Source organism: Nomia melanderi, chromosome 2 (assembly GCF_051020985.1).
Source record: "Nomia melanderi isolate GNS246 chromosome 2, iyNomMela1, whole genome shotgun sequence".
Taxonomy (NCBI): domain Eukaryota; kingdom Metazoa; phylum Arthropoda; class Insecta; order Hymenoptera; family Halictidae; genus Nomia; species Nomia melanderi.
In genome coordinates this window covers 4,351,231-4,371,165 of record NC_135000.1, presented here as the reverse complement: position 1 = coordinate 4,371,165, position 19,935 = coordinate 4,351,231, and the positions used below count along the sequence as shown (strand labels likewise).

The 19,935-nt window shown below is 37.7% G+C and overlaps 1 protein-coding gene across 2 annotated transcripts in view; it reads right to left on the bottom strand.

Annotated features, from left to right (window-relative positions):
* Nucleotides 1–19,935, bottom strand: part of LOC116425847 (metabotropic glycine receptor) — a 277,989-nt gene that overhangs the window by 53,387 nt on the left and 204,667 nt on the right. The window contains exons 13-14 of one of the 2 annotated variants that reach the window (XR_012997961.1): nucleotides 19,331–19,799; nucleotides 11,795–11,871 (exon numbers count right to left, since the gene is read on the bottom strand). Coding sequence is in view for 1 of the 2 variants with exons in the window: in XM_031974063.2 (XP_031829923.1) it covers nucleotides 19,486–19,799 (314 nt within the window). In the remaining variant the exon portion in view is untranslated. Of the gene's footprint in view, nucleotides 1–11,794; nucleotides 11,872–13,829; nucleotides 19,800–19,935 lie in introns of those variants that run through there. The other variant, XM_031974063.2, reaches the window with a different exon arrangement.

Below are 19,935 nucleotides of genomic sequence, written 5' to 3'. Positions count from 1 at the left end.
AAGTTTCGAGAGGGAAGTTGTTAACCGGGTCTGTCTCATATCCACTCCAGTTTCTATGTTAATTTCGAAGTTACAGTGGCCCCCTTGCACCAGAACTTCAACCCGCTTCGAGATGTGGACCTTTCGGTTTGTTAAGTGACTGGCAGTATGCACGTAATTGATGGAGATTGCATTTTACGGAAATGAGACTGAGCAAATTTTGTTATGCGCCCTGATCTGTGTGTTTTTTTTAGTCACCCTGTATATATTGCTTTTACGTTTCTAATAACTAGCTGGAACATTGTTCTAGGTTATGATTGATATTGTCTTATTTATTAAAACAAGAAGGAACTAAGAAGTAATAACTAAGAAGTAATAACGATTATTTGACGTTGTTTTTATAATCACCCGGTGTGTATAATTGCTTCTGCCTATAGGTAGTTGATTAGAAAGAAGCAATATGCATCTTTTGTAAATCTGTCAGCCTACTGAATGAAGTGCAGTTATTTTAGGCAACACCACGTGCTTGAAACTGAATTGTATTTCTTGGTCACACTGTATATATATCTTTTAGCGTTGTATCAAATTTAGTAAGAGATGAATAATATCCATTGCAGGCTATCTAAAACAGCCGAAGGAAATCGTATTAGTTACAGTAAATTGTATTATGGAAATAGTTTCCTACCACACTTTTGAATCACCTTATACAAACAAACTGTACTATTCAAATCGACTCATTCAAAAATGAATAACATAACGCCAATCTAAAACGCTATAAAACAAGACGAATTGGTTCCATCAATTCCTACACAGAACTAAATCTTCCAACCAGTTTTTGAATCACCCTGTACTGAAAAGAAACTCAAACTGAAAAGAAAATCATTATAAATATTTCTACCCATTCCCGTCAGAAAAAGGTCGACACCGCTTCGGTTGCGTCACAGTTCGCTCCATTACGCCCCGCCCACCTCCGTTCCCACTCCTACAGCAACTGTCAAAACCACGTGCGACCGACACGGAGTCCTTTCACCGCAGCACTTTTGCCACGTTTAAACCCTCCCATGCCTGGAGTTAATAAACCGATCTATCGTATTTTCTCACGCTCCTTCCCCCACCACCCCCCCTCAATCCGCCATTGAGAACCATTCGACGCGCGATTCGAAGACGAATGAAAGAAACTCGATGAAAAATTCATACCCATTCGATTTGCGGTCTGAGAGAGAGAGAGGAGTCTTCTTTACAGAGTTGTTCCGTATGTAAATTTAGTCCACAATCTCGTGGACTTCGGTCCGTCAACCTGCTCAAACCCCGCCCACTTTTCCCCGCCCCCTACGCCCGCATCCCACCTCTTTCCTTCTTTGTCTGTTTCGAAACTTCAACCGGGCTGGAATTATAACAGTGAGAACTGCCAGGGTGCCGACGGTATTTAATTAACTCAATGTTTGAGTTCATCCAGTGTAAAACGAGTACCGAGAATTGCACAGTCCACCGGCGCGTGGAACTATTGCTAATAATTAATTAAGCAGCCATAATTGAGCTCGCGATTTTCTGGCTACGGGGCGCTGACTAAGGGACAGATGAACTTCGCGTCTATGTCAGTGACTTAGTTATGAGCGGCGGTAGATCCTTATTGGGTTGTTCGTGTGTTGAGTTTGTCTTCGGTTGTACAGCGTGTTCCAAAGGTTGTGGGTTTGTTTAAGACATGGCGAGTTTGGAATTTGCGTAGGAGGAAAATCAACGATGGTTGTCGCTAGTTTTAAATATTTTAGGAACACTAGTTAGTTAATTCAGGTTCTAATTGATATAGTTATTAAATTCATTAAAACAATTGAACTGTATGATAATGTTTAGTGAAATATGTGTAAAAAAGAGAAAATCGTATAGAGTGAATATTACTACCAGTAGGTTAAAATTTTGATGAAGTTTTAATAAGGAAACTTGCCCGCCGATGATTGGGTCACCAAAGACCCTTGAATATTAAAACTACTGTACTTTGACGATGACTCGTTGTAATCTAAGGTAACACGGTTATTCTTTACAACGCAATCAGAGCTTCAAAACAGTTTCAAATATATTTGTCACGTCTGAAATTATGACAGACTTACGCAGCGTTCAAAAATAGTGGTCAACTAACAATTAAACATCCACAACACACAATTCTACGTCTGCAAGCTTAGAAATACTAAAATATCGTACAATCTCAATCAGGGCAATGATATATTAATCATTAAAATCTACAGGGTGGCAAATATGAATTGACTAAAATTTCGAGTCTGTAAATAATACAGGGTGAATCTAAAATTAAGATCCTCGAATATTCTCGTAATTGCATTTAAATCTTAACAACGTAAATTAATATACTTAATATATTTTGTTAAACAACAATTATTATTCTTATCGTTAGTAAGGTGTTTTTATTTAGTCAAAAGATTTATTTAATTGTTTAAAAATGAATAATTAATTATTTAATCAGAAAACTTAGAAAGCTTAGCTTTACTCAGAAAGCTCCGATAGCTTTGTTCAACGGTCCACACAGTCGTAAGAATAAGTCGGCTTCTCGACGCAGCTTGAACTCGTAATTACGTTAACCGGCGGATAATTTTGCAACGGCAAGCTGCAGGTACTAAACGACCAACACTGGCCCCACGATACGTTTATCGGTGAAACATCGTTAAATCGTGTCACGGGGATACTTTGAACGGGCCGTGAAACACTTGTACAAGTAATTGGCGGTATCCGACAGGCGTTCTAGTAATTAATTGCGGGAAAGCTTCCTCGATTAATGGCCGTTATTCAGAAATTTCTCGACCTTTGTCGATTGACATCCTAAACCACTGACAAAATAAAAATTGTCTTTCTCCCATAAATCCTATTCAATGAAGTAAATATCCTTTCCATTATAATATGTTAATTAATATTATTATTGATATCTTACTACCTTATAATTACTATCTTAATTATGATATTTGAAAATTACTATAATTTTTAACGTTCGAAAATTATTACTTCTAAACTGCGGTAAACTATAGTCATAATTTACAAATATAAAAAAATATGCCAACAAACGTATTTTATTCCGTTGATAATATCACAACTCTGTAAACGGTTCGAATTTCTATGACGTACTTGATTCACACCGTTTTCAACGCGTCAACAGAGTTTTCGAAATATCGGATGATACAGTTCGTCCATTACAAAAATTTGTCGGAGCAAAATATTTTATTCTCGGGTCGTTGTGTTCGAATCGAGTGTCGTTTCGCGCTAGATTTCCCCGATTCTTCCGGAATTGAACACGGAAAGTGGCCTGCAAAAGGCACGTGCGAAAATTGCGAGACAAAATTTTATCGCGCTTTCAGATTCAGTCTTTTATTCTCGACTTTCTTTTTGTTTTACCTTTATTACCGTTCAAAGGGATACGGGACGCGTAAACATTTCGCCATTGAGGGTCGCGTTAGAGTTGTAATGAATATTAGGCGAATTAAAGCTCGGAATTAATTACGAGGACGTTTTGAAGCCGCGGAAAAGAGTGCATTCAAGTCGGTTTCCGGCAGAATAAATCATCGACAGCCGGACGAGGAATGAAAAGCATTCGGTGGGCGTTCAATCAACGATAGATGAAGCTTCTGGAACGGTCGATTGCTCGTTAATCAATCTGTCATTCAATACTGGATATTCACTTGTCTTTGTTCGATGAAAAATTGCGCGGTTCCGTGTCTTATCAACTGTTCTTCGAAAGCGAATTTCAATTTAATCAGGCAGATGCGATATGTTCGACAGCTACGCCAGGGGAATTGGTCTAATTAAAAAATCAGGGAAGAGACTTGATATTGGATGACGCAGATATTGATCCGTTACTTCCGAGAACGGAGTTTCAAATTATTATTATAGCGTTCGTGCTTTACTTTTCGATAATTTTTTTAGGAGAAAATAAAATTATCTTTTATTCTGTAATTACGTGAACTGACTTTCGGACCTCCTTGTGTATTGACGGTATGAGTGATTTCAGAGTGATTGATGCAGATATTAGTTTCTTTTGAGGTTAGGTTTAGATATTAACCCCTTATGAGGTTAGCTCTGTTGTTTGAAGGTTGAAGTTAGTATTGATATTTATAATATCGATATTATTATTAATTGTTTGTTGTAAATATCAAACAAGAAAGAAACATTAAAGATTTCATTAAAAGGATGATGAGAAGTTTTAATTAACTCGTAGAATTATATCAAAATGAATATCTAAATATTCTTTGACGAAAAGTATTTAACTTTATTAGATGTTTATTGAACCTTATTATTAGCAAATAAATAAGTGACCCATTACATTAAAGAATCGTCTTATTATTCTAATCTTCTATTCCGATTTTGATTCAGAAAACTTTTCCGTTCCATTAACCAGAATGTCTTCAGCGAATTATCCCCAATCCCTTTTGTAATATCGTTACAAGATAATTATCGGAACGATCGCGTTGCCGGCGCCGCCATCTTGGCCCGCCATCTTGAAGCAGAAAGAGACTATAACCTTTTTAACCTCACTTTAAACGCATTATACCGTTAATCGGCCTCTTCACGTATCATTAGCGGCGAAGAACTAATTATCCGAACCGTGGATCGGCTAATTACCGTCGAAGAAGAATATTTCGAGAACGTGGCCAATTAATAAAACGATCCCAGCAGTTAATTGTCGTGGCTCATTAATTCACCGACAACGGGGGAATCAGAAACTCGAACGAAAATTCGCGAGATGCGCCAGGAAACCGATTCGACCGTCGGATTATTTATCTAACCGTTTAATCGTTATTTATTGTTGCCCTGAGGCCTCCGGCAATTGTTGTTTACGTGACCGCAAATTGTTCCGGTCGTTGATTTACCGTCACAGATTTTGAATTCTATCGAATAAATTCAATATTCCTGCTTTCCTACATCCACCCCCTCCCCCGCCCCCGCCACCGACGATACCGAACCGCGAGAAACGCTTATTATGCTGACGTTAATTGCCACTTGTCGAATCCACCGTTTTGTATGCTTGGTTTAATTATTAATCATTGAATAATGGAGGCAGAGAAATAAATACGATCACTTTTCAGCCAAACATTCGATTAGTGGGCATGCCCATTTACGGGTGAACGTTTGTTTATCTGTTGCACCCGATAAATCATACATGGTTCGTTTGGTGCAAATGTACATTGATGATAAACGCCCGCTTGTTCCTATTTATTTAAACGGAATATGTTGATTTAAATTTAAATTTGTAGGAGCCGCGGGAAGGGGCTCGGGGAATTGAGGTTAATCCGAGCGTACCGCCATTTACGAAGAGCTGACGCCATTTTGTGTACGAACGGAGTTTACGCGAATGCGTCCCTTATTCAAGAATTCCCGTCCGACGGAGTTTCCACGAGTGATAATCTCGAAGTTACCGAAAGAATATTTTACGTTAATTAGTTGCTTCACGTGTGCTTATATCCTTTTCAACTGCGACTTATGGGACATCCTGTATACGTCTTAGAATGGGATAAAGAAACGAAGTTTCGCGAAGAGAGGAATTCTTGAATGCTTCAGTGAAAATGCAAATGGAAGAAGCAAATAGAATTTCGTTCACTAATAGAGTGGAAGTTCTTTCAAAATTTGTAGAATTTATTATGAGTATTTCAGTAGAATTTTCTTGAATATTTTAATAGAGATTACCTTTACTAATCGAGTAAAATTTGCTTGAATGTTTAAGTAGGATCTCCTTCGATATTTCAACTACAATTATTTGAAACGAAAGTCACTGTCATTTCCAACAAAATTATCTATAAAATTCCATCGACGCTTCACAATTCTTCGAGTAAGACGAAAAATGGCGCACGTGTACGAACCCGCAGGAACTACCAATATTCCTTGTAACGGTGCCAACGTCTCAAAAGTCACTAGCACTTATTCATTTCATGGTTCACGATAATTCGATCATTACTAACGTGAAGAATGAGGAATCGCTTACAGAGGAGTGTCGCGTTCAACGAAATGGTCACGTACGGATGACAAACGTTGAACGCACGTCGTTCGCCCGAGAAATCCTTCGGAGCGTGCCGAGTCGTAAATCGAGAGCTAGTGGAACTGTAGGTACGTACCCGTTCCCCGAGAACTTATGTGTCCCATTGGAGAAGGCGTCCGCCGGAAGATGGCTTTCAATTAGAGAACTGGGGGGAAAAAATTGATCGTTCGTTCCGTACGACAGCTCGTACATCCTCTGGGATCGATATACCTACGGGCACCGCCTCCCGATTCGTCTGAACACACTCGTTGGACAAATTAACATTTATCCCCGCCGGCGGCCGGGTCAAAAGTGACCCGAGCGATTCTTGCACCGCTGAAATTTGTTGTTTCATCTGTCGAAAGTCTATTAATAAATTCGCCTCTGACAAATTGATACAGAGCCTAATATTCTATGAAATAATTCTGTGAACAAATTGTTAGGTTATGTCACTCGAGAGAACTTACTGGTCCGTGATTGTAATTGCTATCGCTAGTGAAACATTTATCGAGATACTACCGATTATTAGACTTACTGGAAGCTTATCAACCCTTTGCACTCGAAAGCTTTTCACTAGAAACATTCGACACTTTTCGATGAAACGAACTAATGAGAAAGCATACGTGAATTAAGAAACAAAGCTGTTGTATTTCAATATTTCACATATTGATACATTATGCGAAACTTGATATTATATATAACACTTTGTAATTTTGTTGTATCAAATGAAATGGTGACTAAGAGTCACTTGAGTGCAAGGGGTTAATGGATTTTGCAAGGTCAGCTATATTCGAATGTGTTGGAACAAGGGTTGCAACAATGAGAAAATTTTTAGGTTATGCCACTTAGAGGATCGCTCTTATGAAACTTATAGCCTGATATTTACGGTCTTCAAATCTTCAGTTTCAACGAACTAATGACAACACTTATAAAATTTTCTAGAAGAGACGTCGTAATAGCAACAATGATAATAACGATAAAAATTCTTTTTATCCAGCTCTTCGAAAAACGTCCGCGCGTTTCGAAGTTCCGCGGCGTTTAATACCGGGAACGTGCTTGTTTCGAGTTTCCCTTATTAACGTCGTTGTTTATCGTTCGAACGTGAAGCGCGGCCATTGTTTCAACTTTTACCCCCGATGCGAAGACACGCGGCGGAGGGCAGGGGCAGAAATATCCGAAAACAAGCCTCGTCCAATACCGCGCGCCGAGGCTTTTTCATCCGAAACTTTTAATCGCTTTCTGGCTCGGCTCGGCCGCTGACATGAAAATACCAACGAAATCGCAGCCCCGTCTCTCCGCTGCCTTCCTCGCTCTTTATCCACCAGCAAACGAACGGAACGGCAAGCGCCCGCGCACACAGTGCGCCGATCAGCAAACTCGGAAAGTGGCTAACCACTTTATAAATATGAAAAAATCTCGACGACGGCGTTAGCCCCGGCAGACCGGGCTTCTTTTGATCAGAAGTCGGAAGGGAAACATCCCCTAAAGTTGCACCGACCGCGGCGAGTTCCCTGACTAAAGGGGATGCACGACTTTCCGTGCTCGTCGACTATTAGCACGAGGAACGAGTTCCTTTGCCTTTTTTCTGTGTTTCCCGTGGACTTTACCGTGGTTGGGATATGAAGAGGAATTTCGGGAAATTACATTTTTTTGATTTCCGGAGGATCTGAGATTCTGTGATTTCGTTTGGGTAGGTGGAGGGTAGTGTTGGAAATATTGTCAGCTGTTTGGTTAGATGTTTGCTGATGGAAGGTAGCAAAAGTTAGTTTGTGGAAGGCTATTATTCTAATTTGATTAACGTGAGTAATTTAAGTGTAAATGAATAAGAAGAATAAAAATATTTTTCTGTATATTGACGATGGGATTATTGAGTTTAATGTATTTTCTCCTTTGATTCAGTATTATTAACTTATGTACATTCAATCCAGTCAAATCTAGCATTCTAACCTACTTAATGTACATAACCTAAGTTTAGTTTTCATTTTTATTAAGATTTAGTCTTCTTTTCTCTGTTGACGTTGAAATAATTTTTACACGTGTGGTTTTCATGCGCTTTAAATTTATTTTAATATATTTAAATAAAACTCGAAATTCTAACCTGCTTAACGTATCTAACCCATTTCTAACATCAATCCAAATATTCTTTTTCCTATGAATTAATTAAATTTCACGAAATACATTATTTCCCTCGCAATTGAATTTGGTTAATCAGAACAAACTTAATCATAATCCTAACCTATATATCCTACTTAACGAATCTACTAAAACCTAATCTCAAAAAAAGAAAATATTAATTCCTTTTCTTAAACGGTGTCGAGGTATTTGAATTGGAAATAACACGCTGTTTTCTTGCGGTTCAATTTCACCTCCCCGAAGACTGTCGGTTAATGTCGAACGTTGTTCCACAAACGCTTCCGCGCGGTGATTATGCAAGGGAACGAGGGACGAACAATGGCAGCCGGCGCTCGATGGTCCAACAAAAAGCGTCGATACGTGCCTAGAACCAGTTCGAGGCGTGACTGATTCCCACTCGGTGTATTGATTTTAACGTAAGAACGAGTTTAAAAGCGTCTTTATCCTCTTCCGGGTCGTAAAGCATCGACTGGCCGTATACATGCGACGGGAAACGGGACGACAGTTTCCTCGATGGCCGTCGACGAGACGAAAATCGTCCAATACCGATGGAAACCAGGGGAATAAAACAATAAACCCTGTCAATTTCACGTTTCGCAACGAGAATTCCAGGCTCGACGCGTGTATCCTGTTGACGATCCGCCAACAGCCGCCATCACATACACGTGACTGCGTTCTTTTCAATGACATTTCATCAGGAAAATCAATTACTCGGGAATGATTGAAAATTTAATTTCATTTTGTGTACTACTCTTGTACTACGAACGACCCTAAATTCTGTCGAATGTGAAACGATTTCTGAAATTACACTGGACGTTTCAAGACAGTCTGTAGTTTTTAATTAATAATTAAAAGCTCTGATTTGTAACAATTATAATCATTATACAATTAACTAATTATTTATTGATGACTGATTAGGAAATTTAATTGTTCTAGAATTATCCGAAATTGATATTTTTTGTGTAGTATTTACCACTATTGTCATTGGTGTGTATCATCAACATTATTATCGATATTATCATAAATTTTATCGTGAATATTATCACATAGTTATTATCAATATTATACGATTATCATCAATACTATCAAACCTTATCATAGATGTTATCATATCATTACTATCAATATTATCATATAATTACTATCAATATTACCATATCATTACCACCAATATTATCAAAAATCTTATCGTAGATATTATAATATCGTTGCTATCAATATTATATCATTACCACCAATATTATCAAAAATCTTATCGTAGATATTATAATATCGTTGCTATCAACATTATATCATTACCACCAATACTATCAAAAATTTTATTATAGATATTACAATATCGTTACTATCAATATTATATCATTACCATCAACACTATCACAAATATTATAATATCATTACCATTAATATCATCACAACTACTATCATAGATATTATCACATCATCATCAATATTATCACAATTCCCATCAGAAACATGACCACAATTCCACTAAAAATTCCACAACGACCGCCATCCTAACAAACCAGCAACATCCACAAATTTTTTCCTTGAACATCCTGTCGTTAAAGTTTCCACTGTCGTGGCAGGTTCGAATTGGTCCCCGGTGGGACGGCCGACAATCTGTTCCTAACAATAAGCGGGCCAGGAGGGATGCGACAGTCATGGTAGGACGCCACAAATAATTCGTCGACCACGAATACACGTGTACAGTGTTAATAATCCGTGGGCATGGATTCCAGAGATTTCGCCGATATTAATTGTCGCCGCGGCCCCGTCATCCGCACTGCATGCGCTAATTTTGTGCAGCGGACGAACACGTCGCGCCCTGCGACCGACAAATTCACCCGGCTGGATCGTATCGGCAGGATCCACTCGATCGTTCCTACCGATATAACTTACACAAACACACATACACACGTACACAGATATTCTGGTAAAGTTCACTGGCGATTGTCCGCTCGTCCCAGAATTCTAACTTCGTCGCGACGGCTGGCGTTACTTTTGTCGTGGCCGAGCAGTTACAAGATTGTCTGCCCTTTTAATAGTGTTGACTAAGTGACACGCGATGCATTTCGGGCTTCGAAGTATTGTATAATGACACTTCGATTGAAATTGAGTCGATAGTGCAGGGGGAAGTTATTTTGTACAGAGCTTTTGTGTTTCTACAGAGAGTATTGTTTGATCATTGGTTGATTTTTCTACTTGGAAACATGGGAGATTGAGACTATTTGTTATAGGGGATTCTGTAAAAGTGGGAATGTAATGTCTGAGTTCTTTTGTAAAAGGATTTGTCTTGGGGAAAATTGAATTTGAATATACGAGGAATTTTCCACTTGGAAAAAATTGGAAATCGGTGAAAATTATTATAGAGAAATTGTGTATAAATGAGAGGATAATGTATGAGAAGTTCTTCTGTAAAGGGTTTCGTCTTGGAGAAAAATTAATTTGAATGTATGGGGAGGGAGGGCATGTTGTCTGACCATTACTCGATGTTTCTACTTGGAATAAAGGCAGATGATTTTCTTAATGATTGTAACATGATTTTTCGCAGGCAAATGAATCAACAATGAAGAATAGCGTTTGTGTTGCAAAAGAACTTTTGTTTTTGAGAAAACTGGGAACAGATGAGAACGTAGGCTGACCATTGCTTGATGCTTCTACTGTGAACGAAAGAATTTTATTTTATAATGATTACAGGGTGATTTGGTGTTCAAAGGTGAGTTGATGACGTGAAAGGAAGTTTCTTTATAAAGAGGTTCAGTTTTGAGAAAATTACATTTGAATATATATGGAACAGTCATGCATAGTCTGACTATTGATGAATGTTTCCACTCTGAACAAAAGAAGACCCTGTATGGACTGATTAAAGAGTGATTGCCCATATGAAAACGGGTTGATGAGGTACAAGGAAGTTTCTTTGTAAGAGGTTACATTTTCGAAAAAATTGGATCTGTATGCATGGGGAAAACGAGCATATTGTCTGACTTGTGCACGATTATTTTACTAGGATCAAAGGCGGACAATGCTTTGCATGGTTATAGGGTGATTTTTCATATAAAAGCGAATCGATAGTATGGGATGATGTTCTCTTAAAAGAAATTTCGTTTCCTAGAAAATTGGAAATATGTCTGGTCATTATCTCGCACTTCTACTTACAACAAATATCAGTCCAACCCTATCTATTTTATCCTGAAATCATTATTCACTGTTTCTAGTTAAATTATGATCTGAAAATTATATTAGAATGTTTTATAGTGACACACAGAGACTCATGCTAAACAAATACAATAACAATTATTTTGCAACTAGAAATCATGACTGTTTTAAACAAATTAAACATTCCCTAATAAAATCTTATTTATCATTCTACATTCAAACAAAGTAACATATCATGCACAGTGACACACGAAGCTCTCTATAACAATCCAATGCTCTTCTAACAAACATTGACAACCGTCAATATTATAAAAATACTACCTGTAATTTATGCATGAAATTTAATTCCCCAATTTTTAAACTTGTCTACAATACCGATTTAACCACAAAAATCTGAAACATAATATCTTCATAGTCTAATACAAAATTCCCTCGATACAGTTACTCTAGAAGGGACCGTCAACGCGCTTATAGAGTGGCACGTACCCAAATGTAAAAAATCATCACATTACTCACCATTAAAGCCACAAATGCACTTGCCACAGCAGTAGCCTTCCAACATCAGTCTCCAAATCATCTAGTACTTGTAACCACTATAATAATACATAAACAACAATAAAAATATATTAGTAACTACAAGAATATACAAATAACTATAACAATACACAAGTAACAATAATGATATATAACTGATTACAACAATATAAAAATAACTATAACAAAATGCAACTAACTACAATCATACACAAATATTTGCAGCAACAAATAAGTAAAATAACAAAAATAAAACTCTGTTAATAATTCACCCAGAATTCCGTTTCTGGTGGCCAATCACACGCGTCATTACTCAGTGCAGAGAAATATATTATTAACTACAAGAACACACAAATAACTATAACAATGTACAAGCCACTATAATGATATACAACTGATTACGACAATATATAAATAATTACAACAAAATGCAACCAACTACGATAATACAAAAATATCTACAGCAACACATAAATAAAGTAACAAAAATAAAACTCCGCTAATAATTCACTCAGAATTCCGTTTCTGGTGGCTAGTCACACACGCCATTACTCAATTCAGAGATCAATTATTCCAGTGTCGAATAGTCCTGTCCTGGAAGCGAGATATGCCTCGTTAACAGGCAGTATCGTTAAATCATCGATTGTAAAACACTCATCGACAACAGTCGGTGGTCGCTTATTGAATCGCGACACCGTGGGGCGCGCCACGCCCGGAGGAATACATCTAGTTTGCATAATCAATTTTAATGCTCGCCGTAGAAACATAGGACTGGCCGGTGAACATCTACCAGCGAGAATTAATCAGAGTATACTGGCCAGGCCTACGCCGCTAATTACTATTGCCATCCGATTCGGAGCTTATCGGTGTCGTTTAGCGATACCGAGATAATTACTGCCACGCCGAAAGGAACAGTCGTGAATAGGTGGAACTGCTTCGTAGTTATGCTATAGGATCCTTCATTTATTTATTCAATATTTATATAGTTCCTTATACGATCCTTGATTTATTAATTCAATATATATTTAGTTCTTTATAGGATCCTTGATTTATTTATTCAATATATATTTAGTTCCTTATAGGATCCTTGATTTATTTATTCAATATTTATATAGTTCCTTATAGGATCCTTGAATTATTTATTCAATATTTATTTAGTTCCTTATAGGATCCTTGATTTATTTATTCGTTAATTATTTACTTTTATCAAATTATTTATTTATGAATTTGGTTTGTTCGTTGCAAGGTTCAGTACCAATTTGGCTTTGTTATGTTTTGTTATATGGAGGTCCTGTTATTTTATTGAATGTTGCTCGTATTTTTAAATAAACTCCAATTGTATTCCCCGAGTATTGTGTTGTTCTACAAATAATGCAAGAGTTAAAATTAAAGATAAACAAAAGCTTTTTTGAGGTAATAATTATTATTATTATTATTTGTAATGTATAGATAGATAATTTGTAGACGATGAAGGAGAATATGTTTTAGATTATAAATAGTTGTGATTATCTTTGTTCGTAAGAATAAAAGAAATATAGAAAATCGCATTATTTATGGGATGAACAAATAACACGACATTAATGGTAAAATATTGATACTATTTGCAATAAGGTAAAGTCAACTGGATTAGATTAAATTATTTATTAATTAGACGTATTGCAATTGAGAAACGTACGTGTGATCAGAGTATCACTCTTATATTTCCAAGAACTTACTGTCTTATCATGACTATTAATACTCTAGTTTTTTATATTTCTCAGATTGAAGGAACGCAGTTAAAAAAAATAAAAACCGTTGTTCTTCCACATTTTCAATAGGATTATGCGTACTACCGTACTCACATTTTTCAAATATCATAGTTCCTTATAGTTATCAATTCATAATTTCCTCAAATTTCGTAAAAGCGTCTACCATTCTCAAAGAAATGAAGTCCAATATTTTCCTGTATTATCAGTGTATCGAACGATACACCCCTCCAAAATATCTGAAACGAATATGCCCTTCCCTACAATATCAAACAGTGGCATCTTTCCAAATCAAACGAAATCCAAACGAAACAACGGTAATGGTCATTAAACTTACACACACGCTTCAATGTTTCATTCGTTTATTTAATTCTTTATTTAATGACACGCTCGCCCGTCGGCCGTGTCCGTTTTACAGGCAAGGAGGAACCAGACTCTGTTCACCCTTCAAATCGCACCGACACACACGCTCTCTCGGACAAAAGAGTTACTCGACGATCGATCGAATAATAACAACACGTACGATACAAGTTCCCGTTTTTTTTTTTCTCCTTTTCTCGTGCCCGGCGCAGCGGCGACGGGGAACCAGCCTCCGTCGGCGACGGATCAATCCCCGTCGACACCGAGCATTTTTTTCCGTCTCCCGAGCGTTCTCTGCTCGAGGATCTTCAAGCTCATCGTAGAGCCGAGAAACAATTTCGCGGACGATCCGCGGGAAACTCGGCGCATTTTCGGATCGAACGTTTCCGTCGTGCGCGAACGAAACAAGGACAGGACACGAAACTGGTAGATGCTTGAAATTAATTACAAACATCCTCTCTTCCCCGAAGAAATTAATAAATCCCACGATTCATTGGAAATGAATGTCTGACAAGAATCCAATGAAAATTAAACGATTATAAATGAGAGTAGTTTAGAAGTATTCCGTACTAATTGCTTTTCATAATAAATATCAACAATGAATGAAATAAATGTAATTATAAATATAAATGTAAATATAAATAAGATAAATTGAAGTAAATGTAAATGTAAATAAAATAAATTAATATAAACATAAATATGAATATAAATAAAATAAATTAAAATAAACATGAGTATAAACATAGATAAAATAAATTAAAATAAATATAAATGTAAATAAAATAAATGGAAGTAAATATATATGGAGAAATCTATAGTGAATTACCAGCACCAAAGCGCGACCCAATTTAACTGGGCGCGTCGTCCAGCGCCGTGATTCGAATTTCCCGCGGAAAATGAAACGCGAGCCGGCGCCAGTTTTAATCGAGAAAGCGATATTGCTGATACTCGTTAGAACTACTCGGTGTTTCCCGTTATTATAGGAGTAACGCGATCCATCCACCGGTCCCCTGGGAGAAGAGGGTCTATAAGATCCCAGTATCGGCGAGTTTATCTCCACCGCGGCAATTCCACCGGAGACTGGCGTCTTCCCTATCTGAAGCCGGGTACCACCGACATTCGACTCGATTATCGGAATTCGATGTTAAGGGACGAAGGGATGAAATACATTTTCGACTGCAGTACTCTAACTATTCGCTATTACACATTTGTTGAAAACGAATGATCAATATCTAATAATTTCTTTAGAAAATGTGATGATAGCAATTGGAATAGTGAGCCAATAAATCATCTTCAATACTGCAATTTAATAATTTATAATAAAATTATTGTTCGAGGAAAATGATTGATTATTATTAAGTAGTGTAGCTTATTAATGTTATTACATATTTATGAAGTTTAATCTGTTCGAACAGAAGGTCCAGGAGACAGAAAATTTAAAGATCCTGGCTATCCTTCAATTGTATTTCCTTCTCCCATCTCGACGAATGGCTCATTTAAATATTGTCTAACGCTGCGAGGAATATGGGGCGATCGTATCTATGATATCAAGGTTTACTGCTGATCCTTGGTTGTAGGATACAGAAAACCTGGGATTCGTTCTTTATATTCGAAGATTCCGAATGACGATCTAATTTGATCCAGGACAATATATATACCTTTACATATAAAGTCGTTCCCCAGATTATTTAGTGTCTAAGTTTGGTCAGATCTTTGAGGGTTTAAGACTGACCAGAGATTTGAAGACTCTAAATTGGAATCTAATTGAAGAATTCTACTGATTTCAAATTGAGTAGAAATCTAGAGATACAAAATCGATAAAAAATTTAAGGGTTCAGTATTTATCATTAAAGACTGATCAAAAGTCTGAAGATTCAAAATTGGTCAAATGTTTGGGAATTCAAGATTCATCAGAAGACTGAAGGCTAAAGATTTATTAGAAGCTTAGAGATTCAAGATTAATTAGAAATCTAAAGACCCGATATTGATTAGAATTCTAGGGGTTCAACATGACTAGACGTTCGAGGTCTCGAGATTGATTAGAATGTTTGAACGTTCAAATAATTAGAAATTTGATTCACTAGAAATTTATAGATTCAAAATTGCTTAGCAACTTAGATACTCAACATTAACCATAAGCCTGGACACTCAAGAATGATCAGCGGACTAGAGACTCAGAACTAATTAGAAATCCAAGGACTCAAGATTGACTAGAATTCTGATGATTCAGAATAACAAGAAGTCTGAGGACTCAAAATAAACTAAAACCTCGTTGACTTAAGATTGATCAGAAGTCTGTAGCCATAAAATTAATCAAAAATCTCACAACCATCTTCAACACACCAATTCTAACCTTAACAACTTCCAAATATTCAATCTCTTAGTATACCTATCCAATTAACCCACTCTTCATCACTCTATCATCTCCACAATGGATGTCCATCTAATAAGGAGGCCATCAAGAAATATTAAATCCTTGGAATTCTAAATTCAGACGCCAGTTAATAATCACACCAGGTAATGCACCGCGAGTACCTTAAAAACTCTTCTCCCAGCGGACCAAGGCTCCCGAAGACCGATATGCATAATTAAAATGTTTACTTAATTAGTAGAATCTCGTATTGGCGTCGATAAACATCCGAGGACTGATACCAAGGATTGAGGCAATTGATACCGTTACTCACTGGTAGATGACGTCGAGAAAAAACTGATCGATCCGGTCGGGGAATTTGCGAATTCAGATGGAACGTCCAATTAAAACGGTAATTAATCTTCATGCAAGATTTCGTTGGCGGGAGGTTTACCGATCCGAGTAACAGCCAGGTGACTCCGGTTACGGTGGTAAATAATCGGCGATCTAATTAATCGTCGCTTCCCTTGGGGAACGAGATTGCGAAAGGAAGATAGACTGGGAATCTTAGATTCTGTAGGAACCTAATAATATTAAAAATAAAAATATTCAATTGTATTTGATATTTAAAAAAAATATGTTTTTCTTATTAATTATATTATTTGTTCTAAAAATAAAGAAATATTACAAAATGTATGTTTTCTTTTAAGAAAACAAGTTATATGTTTCTTTTAATGATAAATTTAAGTAACTAAATAATCTTTCTGTCTGTGAGTTTATTAATTAATGTTTTCGGAGTTTTTTTATTGTTTTCTTTCGTATATACTTTTTTAAGAAGTTTACTTTTATTATGCAATAATAATTTAAAGGAATCAAGTGTGTTAGATTTGAGAAGAATTGACTGTTTGACTTGTTAACGATTCGGCACGGATCGATGAACACTCCCACCACTTCAGTGAGCATTATTCAATCGAATAACTTGTTGCACACGGAACAGTGGATTTAATTGTTTAACCTCGCACGTACGACGGGTGTGTTATTAATTATCGTAAAATATAGTAGAATATAAAATCGCATATTTCACTTGAAACTCAAAATTTCATTGCAATTTCAAGATAAAATTTATTTTTTGAACAAAAAGAATTATTCGCTATAGACAATGAAAATTCATCGACAAAAAAGTCACCAAAAAACATTACTAATGATATTATACAATAGAAATGTTTCGTCCAACAGAAATATTTAATAAAAATAATCCAATAAAAATGAAAAAGAATCTACACCATTTTGTATGCAACAACCCAACTTAAATTCCACGTCAATAAATATTCCCATCACCGTCCCATCGACGTCTCCTCGCCATCATCATTCGTTCATCAACGCAGCGCGTCGAAAAGTGTCCATTGTCGCGTGATTATCAGGCTGTTGCACATGATCGGGACATTCGAGTGTTCTCAAATCATTATTCCCTCATTCATGTCGAGAGCACACTTCACTGTCAAACGCTCTTTAAAACAAATGGAAAGCTATCCACCAGTTCACCTTCAACGAATTTATATCAAAGTATTGTACTCTGATCTACTTCCACTTCCAACATGAATTTTGAATCACCAAAAACGAAATCCCTAAATTAATTCAACCATTAAACAATTTTTTCTGTATAAATATCAACAAACAACATATTTTTCAGCAATGAAAATATCGTCGAAATTCATTGGCGAAAAGTGTTGGGAATTGTTCAAAATTCGTTCGGATTCGAATGAAATTTTCCGGAAATTCGGAAAGACCGCCACGTGCGCAACAACCCGACGAAACTTCTCGTTTAGCCTAACGACGTCCGTGGTAACCTAACGCATGATCATAACAACGAAACTCGATCGTTAGTCTAGTGGCAAACTCGCGTCGCGTGTTTTATGTACAACGTTATTTACAGTTGGACTGATATGACGAGCGCGCGATGTGGGGGCAACTTTCGCCCCGCCCCCTCTCCACCCCCGCATTCGCTGACACGCTCGAGATCTCGGCGGAAACGGGTTCGATCATGTAGAACTCGCGACTCGTTCGCGGAGCGACTTGTATTATTTACAGATCGACTTACGCGTACGGCAGAAGACTTCGAATAAGCGGCTAGAGCGTATATTTACAGAAGCTGAGCGAGCGCGCGAACATCGCTGCGCGTCGAGACTGATGGATGTGTCCCAGATAGAATTCAATACGTAAATAAACAACGTTCGCGACTCTGAGCCCTGAACAAGTATTGTTTCGCGACAGTAAATATCGAGGCGCGAAATCAAGACTCGTGTTCCACAGCTTCAGACGGTGTGATTCGATGAGGTGTTCTATCGGCGAAGCTTCGGTTTCGCGTGAAATCTCGACGACATTTGATTTCTCGATCAAAAACGAATCGAAATTGCCCCTTGAAATTTTCTCATAGGACGCGCCCGTTCCGAGAAAATTGGGTTTGAAGATATGACAACTGTGCGCGCGTCGAAAAGGGCGTGGCTACCAGAGCTGTGGGCGGTGCCGAACTTTTAACTCCTTTTTCTCGAGAACGGTACGCCCTAGAAAGAAAGTTCTTTAGATGTTTTCGATGTAATTTCACCCGAAGAATCGTTCTGTCAAAGTTTCGGACTCGAATTTTGCAGCACCGTGCGCTGATAATAAAATGCGTTCGTTAATAACGACGCAGACGCTATGTAGGTTAAGTTAACGTTACCGGAGTACCCAGAAGTCGAGGGATGCCCATAAAAATCGGTGAAAGTAGAGAAAGGGTGCGGAACTTTTCTATCTGGGACGGATCGGTGATGCACATCTCCGGGAAGAGTGCGTTTACCCATTTGCTGCAAGTCCCGTCGTTCGATAACTAAGTTTACTCCATTTTCTGCTCACTGCTCGAAAGACAGACACTTTCAAAGACTTCCCACCTCGGTTTCCCAAAGACGCTCGTTTCCAAACAGTGAAAAACCGTGATCTCAACGTTCTCAGAAACTTTACAAATCTGGTCCACGTCGTTCCCGAGCCTTTGGGAAACCGAACAGCATTTTCAAACAATTTTCCACTTACATTTTCCAGTGATCTCCCGTTGAACACACCTTCAAACTGTCTACGTGCGAACACCAACAACACTGACCTCTTCCACTGCACAATTCGAAATGACAAATCTTGAAGCTAGAGTACTCTAATAAGAGGATAGTCCGTAGATCATGTGACCAATGTCTCTACACAGTGACCTCTTCAGAGAACCTGCTCTTGTCGTCCAGGTTGATGACTATGGCGTGAGTCCTGGCGTGGCCAGACTTGCTCTTGCTCTTCTCTCTAGTCTCCTTCTCTTCTTGCTTGGTTTCCGTGCCAATGTCCTCTGTGCTTGGCCTACTGGAAGTGGACACTGCGACGTCGGTGGTACGAGGAGTCTTCTTCGCCTCGACAGTCACCAGGACCTCACTGGTGTCCTTTGAGGAGCTTTGCTCCCTACTTTTGATGCCATTCTTCTCTAGGCAGGCCTGGCACCTCTTCTCCTCCTTCGACTCGACACCTGAACATATTGTTTCACGCCCTGATCTCACGACTGTTTCGTACAGTTTGAAGTCTTAGTTTAAGAGTGAAAAGTTACTAAATTACTAAAAGAAAAAGAATGACTAAAGTAAAGTAATCAGTAGGCTACAGATTTT